Source organism: Crocodylus siamensis, chromosome 2, assembly GCF_052110815.1.
Source record: "Crocodylus siamensis isolate JL-2025a chromosome 2, ASM5211081v1, whole genome shotgun sequence".
NCBI classification, from domain to species: domain Eukaryota; kingdom Metazoa; phylum Chordata; order Crocodylia; family Crocodylidae; genus Crocodylus; species Crocodylus siamensis.
The window spans coordinates 233,334,233-233,352,689 of record NC_143396.1 but is presented as its reverse complement, the minus strand read 5'-3'; the positions used below and the strand labels follow the sequence as shown (position 1 = coordinate 233,352,689).

Sequence of the window (18,457 nt, the reverse complement as noted above, 5' to 3'; positions counted from 1 at the left end):
GAGGACTAAGCAGCAAACAGCAGACTGAATCTGTACAATCCAGATCCTAATTACAGTGGAGTGATCCTTGCTGGTTCTTCACTTTCCATCCTTCAACTCAATATTGAGGGGTTTTCACCTGCAAAAATTACATAGCAATGAGAACCCTGTGGCTTGTCATAAAGTCTTCAAAGAACATGTAGTCTTCCTTGCCAATGGGCTTACAATCAGAAGCTACAACATTGTTAGTTATAACCTTAATGAAAAATATAACAGAGCTGCTCTGGGATTGATGAGGAAGCCCTACTAACTACCATTGTGTGCTTCCCTGTAGCATTACAAGCCAGTTAACATTTATAAACCTCCTTGAAGCCTGAGATGCCCCATGTTACTGATACAGCATCTGTCCAGTTAAATGGGGGATTGAACAGTCATTACCCCAAGGGGGTATAGGAAATCTTACAAAATGGCATTGGATTTCATAGACTGAAATGATATATTTCTTTTATGACCCTGAGCACCCAGTTACTTTTTTTCCCCTGTGCATAGCAGATGCACAGTTTTGACTTCAGCTAGGGAACCTCCACAGGGAGCCACTCATTATCAGCCTCTTACAAAGTTCTTGGAAACTTCCATGTTTCAGGGGTATACTTGGTAGCCATGTTGGTCTGAGACACGAAAACATACAAAAAACTAGAAGTCTTGGTTCCAAAATGATACCTTTTATTGGAGCAACTGGAAAATGGCAAGAAAATTGTCCTTTTCTGTAGGCTTTTGGGATCAAAGTCCCTTTGTCAGGCTCTGGGGAAAGTGTAGATGGTACAAGATAGTAAAAAAGTCTCCATAGGTAGGAAATAAACTTCATTTTTGCACACAGGGAGCTGAAGATAGAAGTCTGTCCCTCTGGGTCCTTGAGAGTGCAAAAATGAAGTTCTTGTTCTTGCCACTTACATAAAAGACCGTCCATTAGAAGAAGAGTTGTATTTCTTGACTGGATACCATGCTAGCCAAGATGATAAAGCTGCTACCTTGAAAGCTTGTTATAGTTATGAAAAGGATACTTTGAGACAGACACACGCAACTGATGCTAGATAATGGGTTGAGCACACTGTGGATCCAGAACAATGAATAGTACCATCATCTATTCTTATCCCAACATTTTTTTAATGTATTTTATAGGATTATAGGAAAGTGGTGCTGAAAGGGATCTTACCAGGTCACCTAGCCTGGCCCTCTGTTCAAGGGAGGATCATCCTTGATTAAACCATCCCACTCAAGTGTCTGTGTAACCTGCTGTTAAAAACTTCCCAGGATTTGAGAATGATTTGCCTCCAGCAATCAAGGCTATACAAATAACTTCTGCTTGGCTTCAAGAGACAGATTTCAAAATGAATGCTGCATCTCTGCCCAGGCAAGAAATGATAACTATTGGTGACTCTTGCAAGATGTGGAGACAGAAGCCCAGTGTGTCAAAGGTAGTGTTGTCATGCTCACATCTCAATCATGCCAAGTCTTCATGAGAACACAACCTTTTCTTAAATGGAGAATGTCTGGCATGTGCCCCAAAGCCAATATATGCAGGTATAACTCCAGATTGTGCAGCTACCACCAAGAACAACCTCACCAAGATAATTCAGAAGTTTACAAGGACTGGCTTTCTAAGTATCGTACATTTGGGGGCTCACCTTGAGGAGCTAAGGTGCACACTGTGATCAGATGGTGAACACGAATACCATCAGCAACAATGGGGAGGGAAGGAGCTCAGGCTGAGGAGGGAAGGAACATGTTAAGAAATGGCTTAGAAAAGTTTCTGTGAGCTGGATCTGATTAACTTGATGTTAGAGACCTGTTGGATGAAGTTGCTGGTGGGAATAACCACAAGGATGATGGGCCCAGCAAGCTCTGAGACTGGACACCTGCCTCTTGCCTCTTACTGTGATCCATCACAGTGCAGCAAAGGACTTCCCAGGTCACAGTCATGAGATGCAACAACTGGTTTTTTTTTCAAAGCTGCCTAGGAGGTGCCTCACCGCTAACTCCCCAGAAAAAGGCCAACCTGGCTTGTGTCGTTACCTGGCATAGGCAGAGCACTGAGGGTGCTATTTCACAACCTGTCCCAGTGGCTCAGGATGGGCTGTGGCCCACACTGGGCATGTTGGTGCCAGGGGGAGGAGGGCATCGGGCCTCTCTTTTATCTCCCTTGGTGCCTGAGGTTGCACAGGCCCTGAGGGGCAGCCAGGCGGAGACTGAGTTCAGGGAACCCGATATGATTTTTTTTCCTCTGTCACCACTGAATTAAGGCCCGGCTGGTACCTCATTGTTTCTCATTGTCTTTCCTGAGGACGGTCACAAATGGGGGAAAAAAAGCAGCACCGACGAGGATGGGATTCGAACCCACGCGTGCAGAGCACAATGGATTAGCAGTCCATCGCCTTAACCACTCGGCCACCTCGTCACAGAAGCCTTCCTCTTTTCCCCACCTATAAGAAGCTTAGCAGATGGCCCTTGTATCATCCTTTCTTGCCATTGTTTGTTTGGGGGGGCAGCAGCGAAGGCTCGCTCAGGACATCTTGAACATTTAAAGCTCCCGCAGGATGCCCTGACACCCTCCTTACAACCGCCTCTGACTCTCGAGCCTCTGCTCGCAGCCCGGCCTGGCACACATGGGGGCGGTCTCGTTTATGCGGGGGGAGGGGCGCGGCTGTGCACGGAGGCTGCCATGCTGTACGATCGCCGAAGGGCGTCGTGTTGTCTGGACCGCTGGCGGGCGCCATGCTGTACGGCGGAGAACTGGCGCCACTATAGCGTAGTTCCGGCGGCTGGGGCGCATGCGCAAGCGCTGGCGGTTAGATTTGAATAGCGAAGCGGCGGCCCCAGCCGAGCCTATGATCGCTCCGGGGTGAGGCGGCGGCGGGGGGAAGGAGTTGGAGCGGCTGCCCTTGCCTGGAGAGGGTCGCGGAGCGGCAGGTGAGCGGACTGGCGGGGCCGTGAGGCGAAGTGACGTGAGGTGAGGTGAGGCGAGGTGAGGAGGGGGCCGGGCCGGGCGGTTCTCCCCCCGCCGTTCTCAGCAGTGCGCATGCGCTGCCCCCCACCCCTCAGGGTGCGGCTTCTCGCGGGGGGAGCGCGGGGCCGGGGCGCTGGTGGCGCCGGCGGGGGGAGGAGGGTTGGGGAGTGGTGGAGCCCGGTCCATCTTCGCCCTCCTGTGGCGGCCCCTGGGCCTCGGCCCCTCCGTGGACGGGCCACTCGACCGCGCTGCCGGTGCGGGGGAGGGAGCCGCACGGCTCCTGGCGGCGGCAGGTGACAGACCGAACCAGGACCGCAAGTTGCAGCAGGAGAAGTTGAGGTTAGATATTAGGAAAAGCTCTGACGGGGCGGGCAGCGAAGCCCTGGGACGGGCTGCTCAGAGAGGTGGTGGTATCTCCATACTTGGAGGCTTTTAAGACCTGGCTTGACAAAGCCTTGCCCAGGATGATGTAGTCGGGGCTGGTCCTGCTTGGAGCCGGGGTTGGACTGGAGACCTCCCGCGGGCCCCTCCACCCTCGTGTCCCCCAAGTCTCTGGTTTACTGTGGTTGCTCAACTTCTTCCAATCCCAGACCAGGCGCTGCAGCCCCTCACCCCCTTTTGTATTTCTTGGGAAGATTTGTGGGCTGAGAGATCTTGAGGAAGCTCCTGTCTCAACCCTGCTGCTTCCAGCAGCTGAGAGGCTCCAGGCTGGCCCCTCTCTTGTCCTGATGTTGCTAGCCCAAGGGGAAAGGGAAATGGAAGCCATGCAGGAAGGAATGGAAAGGATTTGCTGTCCAGTTGGATTTTGAAGGTGGAAGCTTCATCTGTGCTCCCCAAATCTCCTTGGTACCATTTTTTGTCTTTGAAGTATGCCTCATAGTGCTGACACTGGGTAAAGAGCTGTGACTTGGCAAGCTTAATTGTATAGAAAACAGTCATGGAACACTGAGATGGCACAGGGAACTGAGAATGGTCATACCCTGTCCACAGCCCTGGCCAACAAACAGCTAAAACAAAGGTGGGGTAAGAAAACACAAACAATGATGAATGGGGCAGTTCACATTTCTGAGTTCTAGTTTCAGGCTGTATTCATCTCTCCAGGTGTTTTCAAATAATTAAGAACATATCACTGAGATTAAAGTTCTCTTACACTTCTGAGGCTCCTATTATTTAGAGCTTGTCTTGTTATGGACCTCCTACAGAACTCCCACTGGGGACCTAGCTCTTCTGGTAGAAAACAACTTTGGCCCTTCAGGAGAACTGGTGCAATACTGATGGCAAAAAATGTCTTCTGCTAGTAGAATTTCATTTCTGCTGGGGGGCTTCTGCTGCTGTAGTTCAGGAACCAGCAGCCTCATGCTGTTAGCTGACAGAAACCTCCTTCTGTCTTATAAATGTTTCGAGCCCAGGGACTTGCTAATGTAGCTATGCCAGCCAAACTTGGTAATATATACCAGACCTGAGAATCAGTTGCAACTGCGGACCCAGGGATATATTAGAAATGGAAGAGGAGAGGGCAGCCTAGAAATGACTGGGGTTGAGAAGAAATGTTACACATTAATCTCTTTGTATGCATTAAAACAGGGGTGTCAAACTCAGCCCAGGTTGGATCTAGACTGCGGGGGTTCCTCCTAGGCTAGATCTGTGGGGCCAACTGTGGTAAGAGTCTGTTGGGGTAAAAGGGACTGTCATATCCTTTGCTTGCCCCTCTATCATCAACAGCCATATCCAGCAAGGCAGCAAGCAAGGCCCCAATTTCCGATAGCCTGGTACGCTGGATGGAGTAGCTCTGCAGGTCAGATCCAGCCCATTAGCCATATGTTTGACACTGCTAATTTAACCTGATTGTCACCTGAGAATAAGGAATAAAACTATATCTCATGTCTGCATTTCTCTGTCCCTGCTCTGAATATCTCTGCACTGATGTTTCTATCATATGACTATTGTCACAGTTAGACCATAACAGCAAGTACAGATGGAGGAAGATCATTTATGAGCCACCTAATGTCCCTTGTATGTTCTAAGGAACCATCCCAGAAATCACATTTCTATTCTGCAGTAATTTCCAGACTCTTATTTTTGCCTTGTGAAGAATTTTCACAGAACTGAAATCTTGCAGTTTCATTTTGGAAACATCTACAATGAGTTCTTGAAAACATGGCTCCCAGGATTCCTGGTGGTTATTAAATGAAATTGGCTTTTTCCTTGTTAGTTTAATTTCTGCACACTATTGGGTCTATCACTTTTTGTCAATGGTGGGCAGTGTGAGACTGACAGGAATCATGCCAGTTCAACTTAATTGCTGCCAGAGTTTCTAGTCTCCAGAGCTCAGGAACAGACAGGGACTATGAGGATTGCTGGAGACCTTCACCACTGAGCAATCAATGTGGTGAAGTTTCATTACAGCCATAGACCCTGCTGTTCAAAGTGACTTGCCTTGTAGGTAGGAAGGCCAGAAGTCCTAAGAATTCCAGCTGGAGTCAGGATTCTCAGGATTTCCAGGCTGTCTGGTTGGGGAACTCTATCTAGCCTCAGGGTAGTTTGTATGACATTTTCCCCCTAGAGATGTCCCCCCTGAAAGCCAGAGCTCTTCAGCCAGTCAACTGATAGGAAACCAGGCAGGCAAAGGAAGCCTCCTTTTGCTTCATTAGAACATTTTGGTTTTAAGGTATTGGCATTTTCTAATAAGTTTTGTTGGGAACTGTCTGACCAACTCTAATAACTACACAGGCTTAACTCTCTCACGCTGTCTTCTACAATTAGTACCTTTTTCCATGAAAAAACAAAACCAAATTAAAAACACAACTCCCTCCCCACAATTCAGTAACAAAAATGGAACCAATACTGAGTGAAGGTTACCAGTGGTCCCTTGTTGCTCTTCTGGAACATTGTGCTAACCTGAATTTGTACCAGGAAACAAAATGAAGGAACAGTCCATCCCTCTGAGTCAATTCATACTCGGTCCTCTCTGAGCTATGCCCCATCTGCCAGTAACATGCTTTAGCTTTCTACTGTAACAAATGTTGTAGAGGACTCTGGGAACAGAACATGTGGATGCTGGACAGAATCTAACACCTTTTATTTGCTGGGGTAATATTTATATTTAGCTCAGGTGCAGGAAACAGAAATGCCTAATGCCTTGCTGATATGCAGACATAGAACCTACTTTGCACAGACCACCCTGACTTGCAATCTGTTTCACTCCCTTTCACCTTTGTAGATTCATAGACATTAGACATTAGGGCTGGAAGGGACCCTGCAGATCATCAAGTCCAGCCCCCAGGAAATCAACTAGGGTCAAAGGATCCCAGCAAGATAAGCATCCAAACATTTCTTGAATGAGTCCAGAGTAGGTGCCTGCACCACTTCTGGAAAGAGTCTATTCCAGGCCTTAGGCCCTCGGACAGTAAGGAAGTTTTTCCTTATGCCCCGCCTAAAACGGTCATGGAGGAGTTTATGACTGTTGGTCCTTGTTATCCCTTGGGGCACTCTGGTGAACAGACATTTCCCCAGATCCTCATCCACACCCCTTATGTACTTATAGGCAGCCACCAGGTCCCCCCCTGAGCCTGTGCTTTTCTAGGCTGAAGAGTCCCATGGCTCTCAGCCTCTAATCATAAAGCCTATTCTGTTGCCCTCTGATCATGCACATGGCTCTCCTCTGGACTCTGTCAAGTTTCTCAACAACCTTCTTGAATTGTGGAGCCCAGAGTTGAATGCAGTACTCCAGCTGTGGCCTCACCAAGGCTGAGAACAGTAGGAGGATGACATCCTGAGATTTACTTGAGAAGCATCTATGGATGCAAGCCAGAGTTTTATTTGCTTTACCAGCTGCAACATCCCATTGGTGGCTCATGTTCATCTTGTGGTCAATCAGGACCCCCCAAGTATCTTTCAGCCGTGGTGCACTGCTGAGCCTGTAAGCGTGCTGCAGGGTTTTTTCCCCCCCGAGGTGGAGTACCTTGCATTTTTTGGTATTGAACGTCATCAGGTTTATATCCGCCCACTTACTGAGCTTATCCAAGTCAGCCTGGATCACTAGCCTGTCCTCAGGTGTGGACACTATGCCAGAAAGTTTATCATCGGCAAACTTGGCCAGTCTGCTTCTGACACCAGTGTCCACACGGTTGATAAAGATGTTAAAGAGAACCATTCCAAGGACAGAGCCTTGGGGGACACCACTGGTCACAGAGCACCATAATGATTCACTTCCATTGACTACTACTCTCTGGATCTGACCTCGAAGCCAATTCCCCAGCCATCAGACTGTGGTGTAGCTGAGGCCACAGTTGTCCAATTTTTCCATGAGGAGATCATAGGACACCAGATCAAAGGCTTTTTTAAAGTCCAGATATATGAAGTCAATCTCTTCTCCCTGGTCCAGGTGATAAGTCACCTGGTCATAGAAGGAGGTGAGATTAGTCAGGCAAGACCTGCCTGTGACAAACCTGTGCTGGCTGTCCCTCAGGATGTTACCATCAACCAGCTTATCAAGAAGGGTCTCTTTGAAAATTTTCTCTAGAATCTTACTGGGGATTGAGGTCAAGATGATTGGCCTGTAATTCCAGGGATCTACTTTCCACCCTTTCTTGAAGATGGGTGCCACATTGGCCTTCTAGTCTTCAGGTACTTCACCTGAGCACCAAGAGTTTTCGAATATTTTTGCCAATGGTTGGGCTATGACACCTGCCAGCTCCTTGAGTAATCTAGGGTGTAATCTGTCGGGACCAGCTGACTTGAAGATGTCCAGCCTCTTAAGGTGTTCCTTTACAAGGTCTACACTGATGCTGGGTATAAATATGCCCTCACCCTGGCTTTCCCACACCATGCAAGGTAGGGTGGTCCCTTTGGGCTGATGAAAGACTGACATGAAGTACCCATTAAGCAGGTTGGCTTTTTCCTGGGTGTCAGTTATCAGTTGTCCCATTGGTTCAGCAGGGGTCCAACGTTACTCTTGCTTTTTTCCCGACTCCCTACGTATCTGAAAAAGGACTTTTTATTATCTTTGATATGTGAAGCCAGATGGAGTTTGGTTGCAGCCTTGGCTTTCCTGGTCTGCTCACAGCAGGCATGGACCAGTGAGCAGGGGTGGTGGCTAACCTGTGGTGTGGGCAGCCTTATGGCACAGCAGACTGGAGAGCGGGGACAAGCAGTACAATGGCTAATTATCCATTTGCTAGTGAGACTATCTAAATACAGAGGAACAATATCCATTGTGCACCTATCATAGTAGATCTCCAGAAATGCAATTCTGGTTTACAAACTAACTTTCAGGCTTTCTCAGTCTTTAAATCCTGAAAATTTACAACTGGTCAGTTGATGAGCCAAATAATGCTAGCCAGCAACCTATTATTTGATCAGGGTCTCAAATATTGGTCAACATTCCATGACACCAAGAATGCCCTGGTATAGGTGGCAACCTACCCCTATTGCAGGTGGCAGCTGGCTAGGAGTGACAGCTGCTTGCTCCCAATCCTGCAGGAGTCAGGATCCAAACAAACCCACATACACTGTCCTGCTCCAGTTATGAGCAAGTACTCCCTTCCCTGCTGCTTAGTTCTTCCAGGCTCCTTTCCCTTCCCAGCCCCCTGTTGAGCCACATGGGGCTGCAGGAGCTACTCTGTGCCACGAAAGGAACCAAAGCCAACAGCATAAAAGTCTAACATATCATTTATAGTTGCTATGTGTATTTTATTTGTGTTTTAATTTTATTTTGTAGCTAGTCAGGCTGACTTTGGCATTCTGGAATAAAAGCCAGGGAGAAGAGCTGTTCAGTTTTGAATATTATTTACATCTATGCTTACTTAACATTGTTATAGTAATTCATTACATTTTTTAGAATTTAATTTCATTGTTTTGCAATAATAGTTAACTTTTTTTTGTAATTAGAAAAACTATAACTTGTTGAAGATTAAAGTTCCTCTCTTTACTGTTCTAATATTTTAACAATTAAAATACTTGCTCAGCATTTGCCAATATCTTTCCTGTCAGCTGACCAGGGTTTTTTTTTTTGACAAGTCAAATATCCAACACTACTTGGAACTGGTGGATCAACCACCTAAGAATTTAACTGTTTAGTACAGAGAGAAAATGCAACTCTTTAAAACTCCGGCAGGTTTGCATCCTTTCCTGTGACTAAAAAAAAAAAAAAAATGCCTGTTATACTATAATAGTAGTGATTTGATTTCACAGCTCAATGTGATTTAACTATTGTTTTGACTCTTAGGTATTGTTGGGGTCTAATGCAGTATATTTTTTACAGGAAGAGTACATCTTTCAGAAATGGACAAGATTTTTTCAGAGCCAAATGAGGAAAAGTAAGTTGATGAGTCCACGAAGAATTTTAGTGGCAAAAGCTGCTTTCTTTAATAGTAAAGCTTCCTCGTGCACCAAATGTAGCATTTGGCTCCAAAGATGTTGAAGCCTGTCTCGATCCCAGAAGACACCGAGAGCTTTCCTACTATAAAGGAAGGTTCCCACAAATGTCACAGTAGTATGCTGTTTAATGTCTCAGTAAGAAAAAAGTGTAAGGTTTTCCAGAATTGTTCTGTTGACTAGTATTAAGAAAAACTCTGCCAAAAAGTCTTAGACTAAATTGTTTTAAATTAAAAGTAGGGGTGCAATGATAAAGAGTTTCTTCACCGATACCAGTAGCCAGTTATTCACTAGGCATATTGGTCAATACCAATCCAATAAGTGATTGAAATTTATTCTGGCACACATCCACAAGGGGCCAGCTGGGGACTGCATGCTTAGGGGCAACCAACACGGGTTCATTAGTGGCAGGTCCTGTCAGACCAACCTGGTGGCCTTTTACGATCAGATCACCAAATCATTAGATGCAGGGGTAGCAGTGGACATAGTCTTCCTGGACTTCTGGAAGGCTTTTGACACTGTCTCTCAACCTGTTCTCATCAAGAAACTGGGGGGCTGTGGTGTAGACACCCACACAGTCAAATGGGTCGCCAACTGGCTGGAGGGCTGCACCCAGAGGGTGGTAGTGGATGGGTCCTTCTCAGCCTGGAAGGACGTGGGCAGTGGGGTTCCGCAGGGCTCGGTCCTCGGGCTTGCACTGTTCAACATCTTCATCACTGATTTGGACGAGGGGGTGAAAAGCACCCTGTTCAAATTTGCTGATGACACTAAGATGTGGGGGGATATGGGCACGCTAGAAGGAAGCAACAGACTACAATCTGACTACAACAGACTACAATCTACAATCTAGACAGGTTACAAGGGTAGGCGGACGAGACTAGGATTCAACACAGACAAGTGCAAAGTGATGCACCTCAGGAGGAACAACCGGCACCATACCTACAGGTTGGGGAACTCCCCTCTCGTCAGCACAGAGGCGGAAAAGGATCTTGGAGTCATAATTGACTCCAAGATGAACATGGGCCGGCAGTGTGGGGAGACAGTCAGGAAGGCCAGCCATACCTTGTCATGCATCCACAGATGCGTCTCGAGCAGGTCCAAAGAAGTGATCCTCCCCCTCTATGCGGCACTGGTGAGGCCGCAGCTGGAGTACTGCGTTTGGTTCTGGGCGCCACACTTCAAGAGGGATGTGGACAGCATGGAGAGGGTCCAGAGGAAGGCCACTCGCATGATCAGGGGACAGCAGGGCAGGCCCTATGAGGAGAGGCTACGGGACCTGAACCTGTTCAGCCTCCAAAAGAGAAGGCTGAGGGGGGATCTAGTGGCCTGTTATAAACTAGTCAGGGGGGACCAGCGGGCACTGGGGGAGTCCCTGTTCCCCCAAGCACTGCCAGGAGCGACCAGGAATAATGGTCACAAGCTGGCGGAGGGTAGATTCAGGCTGGATATCGGGAGGTGCTACTTCACGGTCAGGGCGGCTAGGATCTGGAACCAACTTCCAAGAGAAGTGGTACAGGCTCCTACCCTGGGGGTTTTTAAGAGGAGGCTAGATGAACACCTTGCTGGGGTTGTTTGACCCCAGTACTCTTTCCTGCCATGGCAGGGGGTCGGACTAAATCTACTCAGGTCCCTTCCAACCCTAGAAACTATGAAACTATTTATAGGAGTGCAGCCAGGCAGTGTGGAGAGCAGCGCCTCGCAGGTAAATCTGTGGAGCAGAAGGGGCATGAGGGAGGGAAAGGGTATGGGGGGAGCAAATCAAGACCCCCCACAGTGAGGGAGGGAGTAGGCAGGGGTTGGGAGTGCTGCCCAGCTAGAGCGGTGAATGGGATCCTGGGGCCAGGGTGGGGAGCAGGATGAAGCCACAGGCAGCTCATCCAGGGTATCGGTGTCCTGGCACTTAAAAATGGCAGCAGGGTCACTTGAATAGTAAAGCTTGAGCTTTACTTCAAGCACAGGGATGCTTCTAACAGGAGCGGAGCTGAGCGCTGCAAAGGCGGATGCAGGCTGCCTGCTGTGAGCTTGGGGTTCTCTGCCTTGCTGCCTTTGCCCCAGGAGGCACGTGCTGGCTGCACATCCCCTGCCCACCCAGCAGCAGGAGGTACAACTCACCTCCTCCCACAGCTGTGGGGCAGGCAGGGGATGCACAGCCAGCACATAGCTCCCAAGGCAAAGGCAGCAGGGTGGAGAGCCCTGAGCCCACAGCAGGCAGCCCACCTCTGCCCTTACCTCATATATAAACCTGGGGGGAACATTCTCCCTATGCATCCCTCTGGGGGTGGTGCAGCAGCAGGAAGCCACCCCACTTCCTCCCTCCTTCCCCCCCCCCCATGCCCCTTGGGTGAGCTGCCTACAGCTCCATCCTGCTCCCTGCCCCTGCCCCTTCCCCTCCACAGACTTACTTGCAGGGTGCTGCTCTCCACGCTGCCCAGCTGCACTCCTGGCCACATGCATGCGTGTAGCTGTGCACATGCACACTGCTCTGCCCAGAAGGTGTATTATATTTATCAGCACATTACCAGTTACACCAGCCAAAAAAACCAATAGCTGCTAATGTTAATTTTCCTTTTATCAGTGCCAATCCGATATGGCACCAATATATCAGTGTACCTCTAATTAAAACAAAATTGTCCATTTTAGAAATTTGTTTTTGCAGATGGCAGTTATCTTGAATAGCTTAAATCTCTGATGTGGACTTATGCACTAATGTCTCTCTCTTCCCCCCTCCCCCCCAAGTGATTGTACAGAACATGTCAGAAAGAAAAGGCTTTCCTCGGTGAGTTTGACTTCAATTACATTTTCTAGGATAAAATATTTTATTACTAGAAGCTACTAAAAGTGTTCTTGCTTTTCTCATTAGCATAAAGAAAATCCACAGAATAAAAGAAAATGAGGTGCCAGTGCCCACCTATGTTTCTATTTCTAATTATAGTTCTTGTTGCTTTTATAATTCACTCAGGCTATTTAATTGTTTTTCTCCATATCCCATTGAAATAGCTATTTGCTAGATATACTGGTCAACTGACCAACTATTTTTTTAATTCTCTTAATGTTGCATCATGGAAAGAGGATGGAAATATGCAACAAAATCTGACATAATTTCCATAGAAAGATTTATAATTAAAAAGAATATACCTGGCCTCTCAGCAGGTAGCTCTTTGACAAAAAAGGGAATTATGTCTATTTAAAGGGGCAACTTATGTACTTTATTATCTACCAGAATTGGAAGTTTTTAAAACAGTAAAGGAGGCGATTCAGAAATGCAGAGTGACTTATAGACATGAATCTTGCTTTCTTATCCCTTTTCTAATATCTGAATCCTATACACTGCTGTTGCCAGATAGAATTCTGAATGGCCTTGCCATGCAGAAATCTACATATCAGGCTGTTGTGGTATTTGAAGTCCTAGTGGTTGGGAAGCAGCCATAAGGAAAGGGAGAACTGCTGCTTGTGACAGCACAATAACTGTTGCTCTATAGCTGTCATGTGTGCTTGATCCTGTAGGGACACAAGTGTGCTAAATCGCCACAGCTTTGAACCTGGTTGAAGCAAGGTTAACAGTTGCAGCGATTTTGTTACACTTGTATAGATTCACAGGCACCTAAGGGGTTACAGCTTAACAGCTGCTGTATAGGCCAACCCAAGAAGTGGCTGCTTCTCCCCTTCTGAAACCACTACAAATGTCCATCCTCTAAGGCATGTGCTTTGAGCACCCTGCTTATAACAGGAAATAGTGACTACATTGCACGTATTACTAACGCTACCTCCACTTTTTATGAAGTGGCCAGTTGTTGGACCCCAAGTTAGTATCTTCTCAGCTATTTTAAATATTTATTTTTAGATTTTAAAGGTTCCACGCAGTCCCCTTCAAGACCTTGGAAGTGGAAATGAATTCACTCAGGTAGACTGATATTTTATTTAAGTTAAAATATTTGCTCTGCTTAGTTCTTTACTTTTTGTATGGGCTACTTGACAAAACAAGTTTCCTTGTTTTGAGAGGTAGGAGAGACCTGATTAGCAATTATTTCAAGTATTTCAAGGAAAAGTTTTGCTGTGCTGCCACACAAGTCTTTTATAAACTACCCTAATTAAGCAATTCTAGTCTTGAATCAGAAGTCCTTGATCAATAAATGGGACCAAAGAGAGCCATATAGCTGTGAATCAATGTCTTAACATTCCATTATTCTGTTTACATTGATTTTTGCATCAACATGGCAATGTCATTATAGTGACACAATATAGTTACTGTAAAAGTAAGATCTTATGCCAATGGTTCTTGGCTAGGGAATCATAGCATGCAAGAGTGTTGCAAGAACCTTGGGGAGTTCCATGGTACGGTTCTGCTGCCACGACACCCAGCTGGAACTGCCCCATGCATCTTGTGCACAACCAGATTTGGTAAGGACTGTGGGAGGAGCATGGTGGACCTGACCAGGAAGTACTGTGGCAGGACTGCATACTCCTGCCTACTTTAGGTTTATCACGGCTCTAATGCAGGCGGAGTGTGCACTTGTGTTGCAACCCTTCCTGGTCTGGCTGCGCATGAGACATATGGGACAGTTCCACTTGGTGGTGGCGGTAGCAGCACCTCAGTGGAGAATCACTGAGGTAAGCTGAAGCCCTATAACTGTGGTTCTTGATCAGAATGCTGCCAAATTTTAAAAAAAGTTACGGAATGATGCCCTGAATCTAAAAAGTTTGAGAAACACTGTACTCTATTCTGATTTTGTAGTGGGGCTAGGAGGTTGCTTTTTACTTCCTTTTCTACTACATCCATACTGAAATTGATGCATCCTTTTTCATCCCATCCTTCCTGACTAGCTGCAGGGATTGAGAGAAATTCTGTGAAATCTTGCTGAGCATCATTTATATTTTTTTAATATGTCAAGTAATGAGAGAAACATATCATTAGTGTTTTGCTTGCTGTGCTGAATACAAGATTGATTCCTGAAAGAGCAGTTCCACAAGAGCTACTTGCTGCGAAGGTGGGATGTAGAAATCCAGAAAAGGGAAGAAAGGGAAAAAAATAGAGATTGCAGGCTATTTTGTTCTTGATAAATTAGATGTGGTTATAGCAAAATTTGCAGCAATTGTGGTTTAGAAAGCGCAAATGTCAGGCACATCTTAATATTAGTATCAGGTAGTGTTTCCCAACTTTTTCCAGCCAAAGGCACACTTAGTAAAAATTTTCCGTGGCACACCTGGTAAAGCAACCCCCATCCTCATACCTATTGTAGCTCATTGCCGTGGCAAAATTCCGTGGCGGACCTGTTCATTTCTGACAGCAGACTTTTGTGCCATGGCACACTGGTTGGGAAACGCTAGTATAAGGAACAGCCAGTGTAAAAAGAAATCCTTTAAGGGCTGCAGAATTACCATTTGCATATGATTTCCAGGCTTGTTGCTCTAATTAGCTGTTAAAATATGTCAACATATGTATAAGTGTGTCACATATATTGTATGCCCAAGCTTTCCCATGAAATGTTGTACTGATTGCATTTATATGGAATAAGAACTGCTACCTGTTTTCCAATCAAATGGTTATGCCCTTTACATTCTTAGGATTACCAGGCTGAGAAACGTCGGAAGAGCTCTCGCCGTGTCAGCTTTGCAGACACCATTAAGTAAGTTCAGCTGGGAGACTGATTGTATGTCACAGGCAATATGCTGGTAGCCACCAAAAACAAGACGTGTTCATAGGTTTGTAGGAAAGTAGGGCTGGACGGGATCTTACCAGGTCATCAGGTTCAATTCCTTGGTCAAAGTAGGATCATCCCTTACTAAATCAACCCAACTAAGTGTATGTCTGACCTGCTCTTGAAACCTTCCAAAGATAGACATTCTACAATTTATCTAGGTAGCTTGTTCCAGTGCTTTACCATGCTTACAGGCAAAAAGCTCTTCCTAAACTCCAGCCAAATTTCTCCTGCTGAAGCTTGAGGCTATGGCTTTTAATCCTTTCCCCTACTGCCATAGGTAAGCCCATCTCCATTCTCTCTGTACTAGCCTTTCAGGAATTTGAAGTCTTTTATCAAATCAACCCTGAGTCTTCTCTAAATTAAATAACCCTATTAGGGGTGCACCAATAAAGATTTTTTTTGGCCGATACTGATTAATAGTCTATATCAGCCGATACTGATCTGATTGGTGATATACAGCCCAGCAGCTTGGAGAGCAGCGTTTGGCTGGTAAGTCGGCTGGGGGGAAAAGGGGCATGGGGGGACTGATTGAGGCCCCTGCACTGAAAGAGTGTGCATGGGGTGGGGCACGGGCAGGCACTGGTCAGCCAGGGCGGGGCAGAGCACAGGACAGAGCCACATAGGTTGTCTAGGTGGAAGGAGGGCAGATCCCATTGCTATGTGCACCCCTAGGGGAGCCATGGAGGTCGTGCGCCCCCCAGATCCGTGCACAGGGCGAGGGCCAGGGGTGGTGCTTGGCTCTTCCCGGTGCGGGGTTGGGTTGGGGCTGCGCTTGGGGTGGGCAGCAGTAGCAGTGGGGGTGGGGGCTATGGGGTGGGCTACAGCCACCCCACAGTTTTTTGTAGCCACCCTGTAACCTCCCATCCCAGTGCTGCCACTGCCACCTGGCCCAAGCGCAGCCCTGGCACAGCACCCTCTGCCAGGAAGAGCCCGTCGCCACCCTCAGCCCATGCCCTGTGCACAGATCTGGGTGCGCATGTCCCCCATGACTCCCCTGGGGGTGCACATAGCAACAGGATCTGCCCTCCCCCCCCCCGATGATCTGTGTGGCTCCATCCTGGCTGACGAGTGCCTGCCCCACCTCAATCTCACCCTCACTGCAGGGGCCTTGATCTGCCCCCCCCCCCCCAACATACTTAGAAGCCAGATGCTGCTTTCTAAGCTGGTGAGCTGGCTGCAGGCATGCATATAGCATTTATCAGCAGCATTACTGGCTACATCAGCCAAAAAAAGCTGATTGCCAATAATGTCAATTTTCTGTTTGTTGGTGCCGATACAACATGGACCAGTGTATTGGTGTACCTCTGTTTTAGTCTTTCCTCATAATAACTCATGCCTCCCAGTCCTCTAATCATTTTTGTTGTTCTGTACCAGACGCTTTCCAAACTGCATATACTTCTTGGAGCGTGGGGCCCAAAACTAGACAGTACTCCACGTGAGGCTTCATTTATGACATTAAAGAATACTAGATCCAGGACAGAGCCCTGAGGAACCCCATTTGGTAGCTCTTCCCAAGCCATTGAGGACTACTCACTGGGCCCATCTACACATGTCCAGTTGCGCCTCTGTTACTGTACCATCTTTTAGTACTTCCTTTTGGAAGTACTAAACAACAGTGCAGTAACAGCCGTGCATGCTGCGCATGGTTGTTTTTAACTGCTATGTTGCTGTAGCAATGCACTATAAGGAGGGAGCGTGTTGCTATAGCAACGTAGCTGTAGAGTCAGTTTGTGACCTCCAACACTACATCTCTGTAGTGCACTGCTATGGTGACGTAGCGTCCTGTGTAGATGTGCCCACTGAGTATGATGATCCAACCAGTTGTATATCCTGACAGTTTTTTGCTGAGTCTGTATTTCTTTAGCTTGTTAATGACGATGTTGTGGGAGATGGTGTCCAAGGCCTCACCAAAGTTGCACTATATCACATCTACTCCCTCTGCCACCTCCCCCCCTACACACACACTAATCCACAGAACCTGTTACTTAATCATAGAAGGAAATCAGGTTAGTCAGGTATGACTTGCTCTTGGTGAATCCATTCTGGCTGTTCCTGATCATCTTCTTCTCTAGATACTTCACAATGGATTCCTAGTGCACCTGCTCCTGCTTTCTGGATATCGCAGTCAGGCTGACTGGTCCATAGTTCCCCAGATACTCCCTTCTGCCCTTTCTTAAAGATGGACATTATATTTACCCATGTCTAGTCGTCTGGGATGTCACCTGACCTCCATGAGTTCTCAAAGAGGATGACCAATGGCTCTGAAATTACCTCAGTCAGTATCTTTGGTACCCTAGGATGCATTCCATGTGGCACTGCTGACTTGACAAGCACCCAGCATCTCAGAGCAGTCCCTAATCTGTTCTGCTGTTACTCCAGGCTACCTGTTTCCTTCCTTTTTTGCTGCCAACTGCACTCGTCATCTGGAGTATCTGGGGAACTATGGACCAGTCAGCCTGACTGCGATATCCAGAAAGCTGCCTCTTTGTGAAGACTTACTTTGGCCTTCTCTGCATCATCCATAATTAGATTGCCTTCTGAATTCCATAAGTCAGCTGTGGTTTCTCTACTCTTCTGACATTGGACATAGTTGTAGAACCCCTTTTTATTGATTTTTGTGTGTGTGTGTGTGTGTGTCTGTCTCCCTTGCTAGCTGCACCTCAAATTGTGCCTTGTCTTTCCTAATCGTCTGCCTGTATCCCTATGTGATACTCTTATAGTCTTCCCAAATACTATGATCCAGTTTCCAGTATTTATAAGGTTCCTTTCTTGAGTTTCAGCTCACTGAAGAGATAGCTGTCTACCCAGGCTGGTCTTCTCTTGCATTTCCCATTCTTCTGTTGCAGTGGAATAGCTTGCTTCTGTTCCATTAATATGTTCTCCTTCAAGTATAACTAGCTCTCTTGTACTCCTTTTCCCCTCAGACTTTCCTTCTAGGTGATCCTGCCCACCAGTTCCCTGAGTCTATTAAAGTCTGCTTTTCTTAATCTGCTACTCTCCTTTCTTCCTCCCTTTATGGTCTTGAACTCTGTTCTTATATGGTCAGTCACCCAAATTACCTTCTTCTTTCACATTCCCAACCAAATCCTCCCTGCTTGTGAGCAGTAAGTTAAAAAGAGCTTCCCCCGGCTGGCTTCTCTACCTGCTGTACCAAAAAGTTATCCCCAACACACTCTAGGAATTTGCTGGAAGTTGCTGCTTATAAGTTTAAATGAGTGTGTAAGAATTCAATTGCAGAGATTAAATATTGGTATATTGAGATTCATATATTTCACAAATTTGAAAGAATTCTTAACCTCTTTTTATTTTGAAAAGAAGGCTGGAGGGGAAAGATTTTGCAACTTAAAAAATGATAGTTGTCATTAATTAACTTTTGCAGTTTTCACCTTAAATTCAGTCA

The 18,457-nt window shown here is 46.7% G+C and overlaps 1 protein-coding gene and 1 non-coding gene across 5 annotated transcripts in view; one reads left to right on the top strand and one right to left on the bottom strand.

The window, feature by feature from the left end:
• Window positions 1-2,352: 2,352 nt before the first annotated feature.
• On the bottom strand, window positions 2,353-2,434 carry TRNAS-GCU (transfer RNA serine (anticodon GCU)). Its single transcript has one exon. It is a non-coding gene; the product is annotated as a tRNA-Ser (tRNA).
• Window positions 2,435-2,810: 376 nt separating this feature from the next.
• KNL1 (kinetochore scaffold 1) overlaps window positions 2,811-18,457 on the top strand; it is a 60,671-nt gene continuing 45,024 nt past the window's right edge. For 2 of the 4 annotated variants that reach the window (XM_090033436.1, XM_090033433.1), the window contains exons 1-5: window positions 2,811-2,946; window positions 9,246-9,300; window positions 12,095-12,134; window positions 13,200-13,259; window positions 14,921-14,982. In XM_090033436.1, coding sequence (XP_089889562.1) covers window positions 9,266-9,300; window positions 12,095-12,134; window positions 13,200-13,259; window positions 14,921-14,982 — 197 coding nt within the window. In that variant the 5' untranslated portion in view covers window positions 2,811-2,946; window positions 9,246-9,265. Of the gene's footprint in view, window positions 3,002-9,245; window positions 9,301-12,094; window positions 12,135-13,199; window positions 13,260-14,920; window positions 14,983-18,457 lie in introns of all 4 variants that reach the window. The other 2 variants (XM_090033434.1, XM_090033435.1) reach the window with 2 other exon arrangements.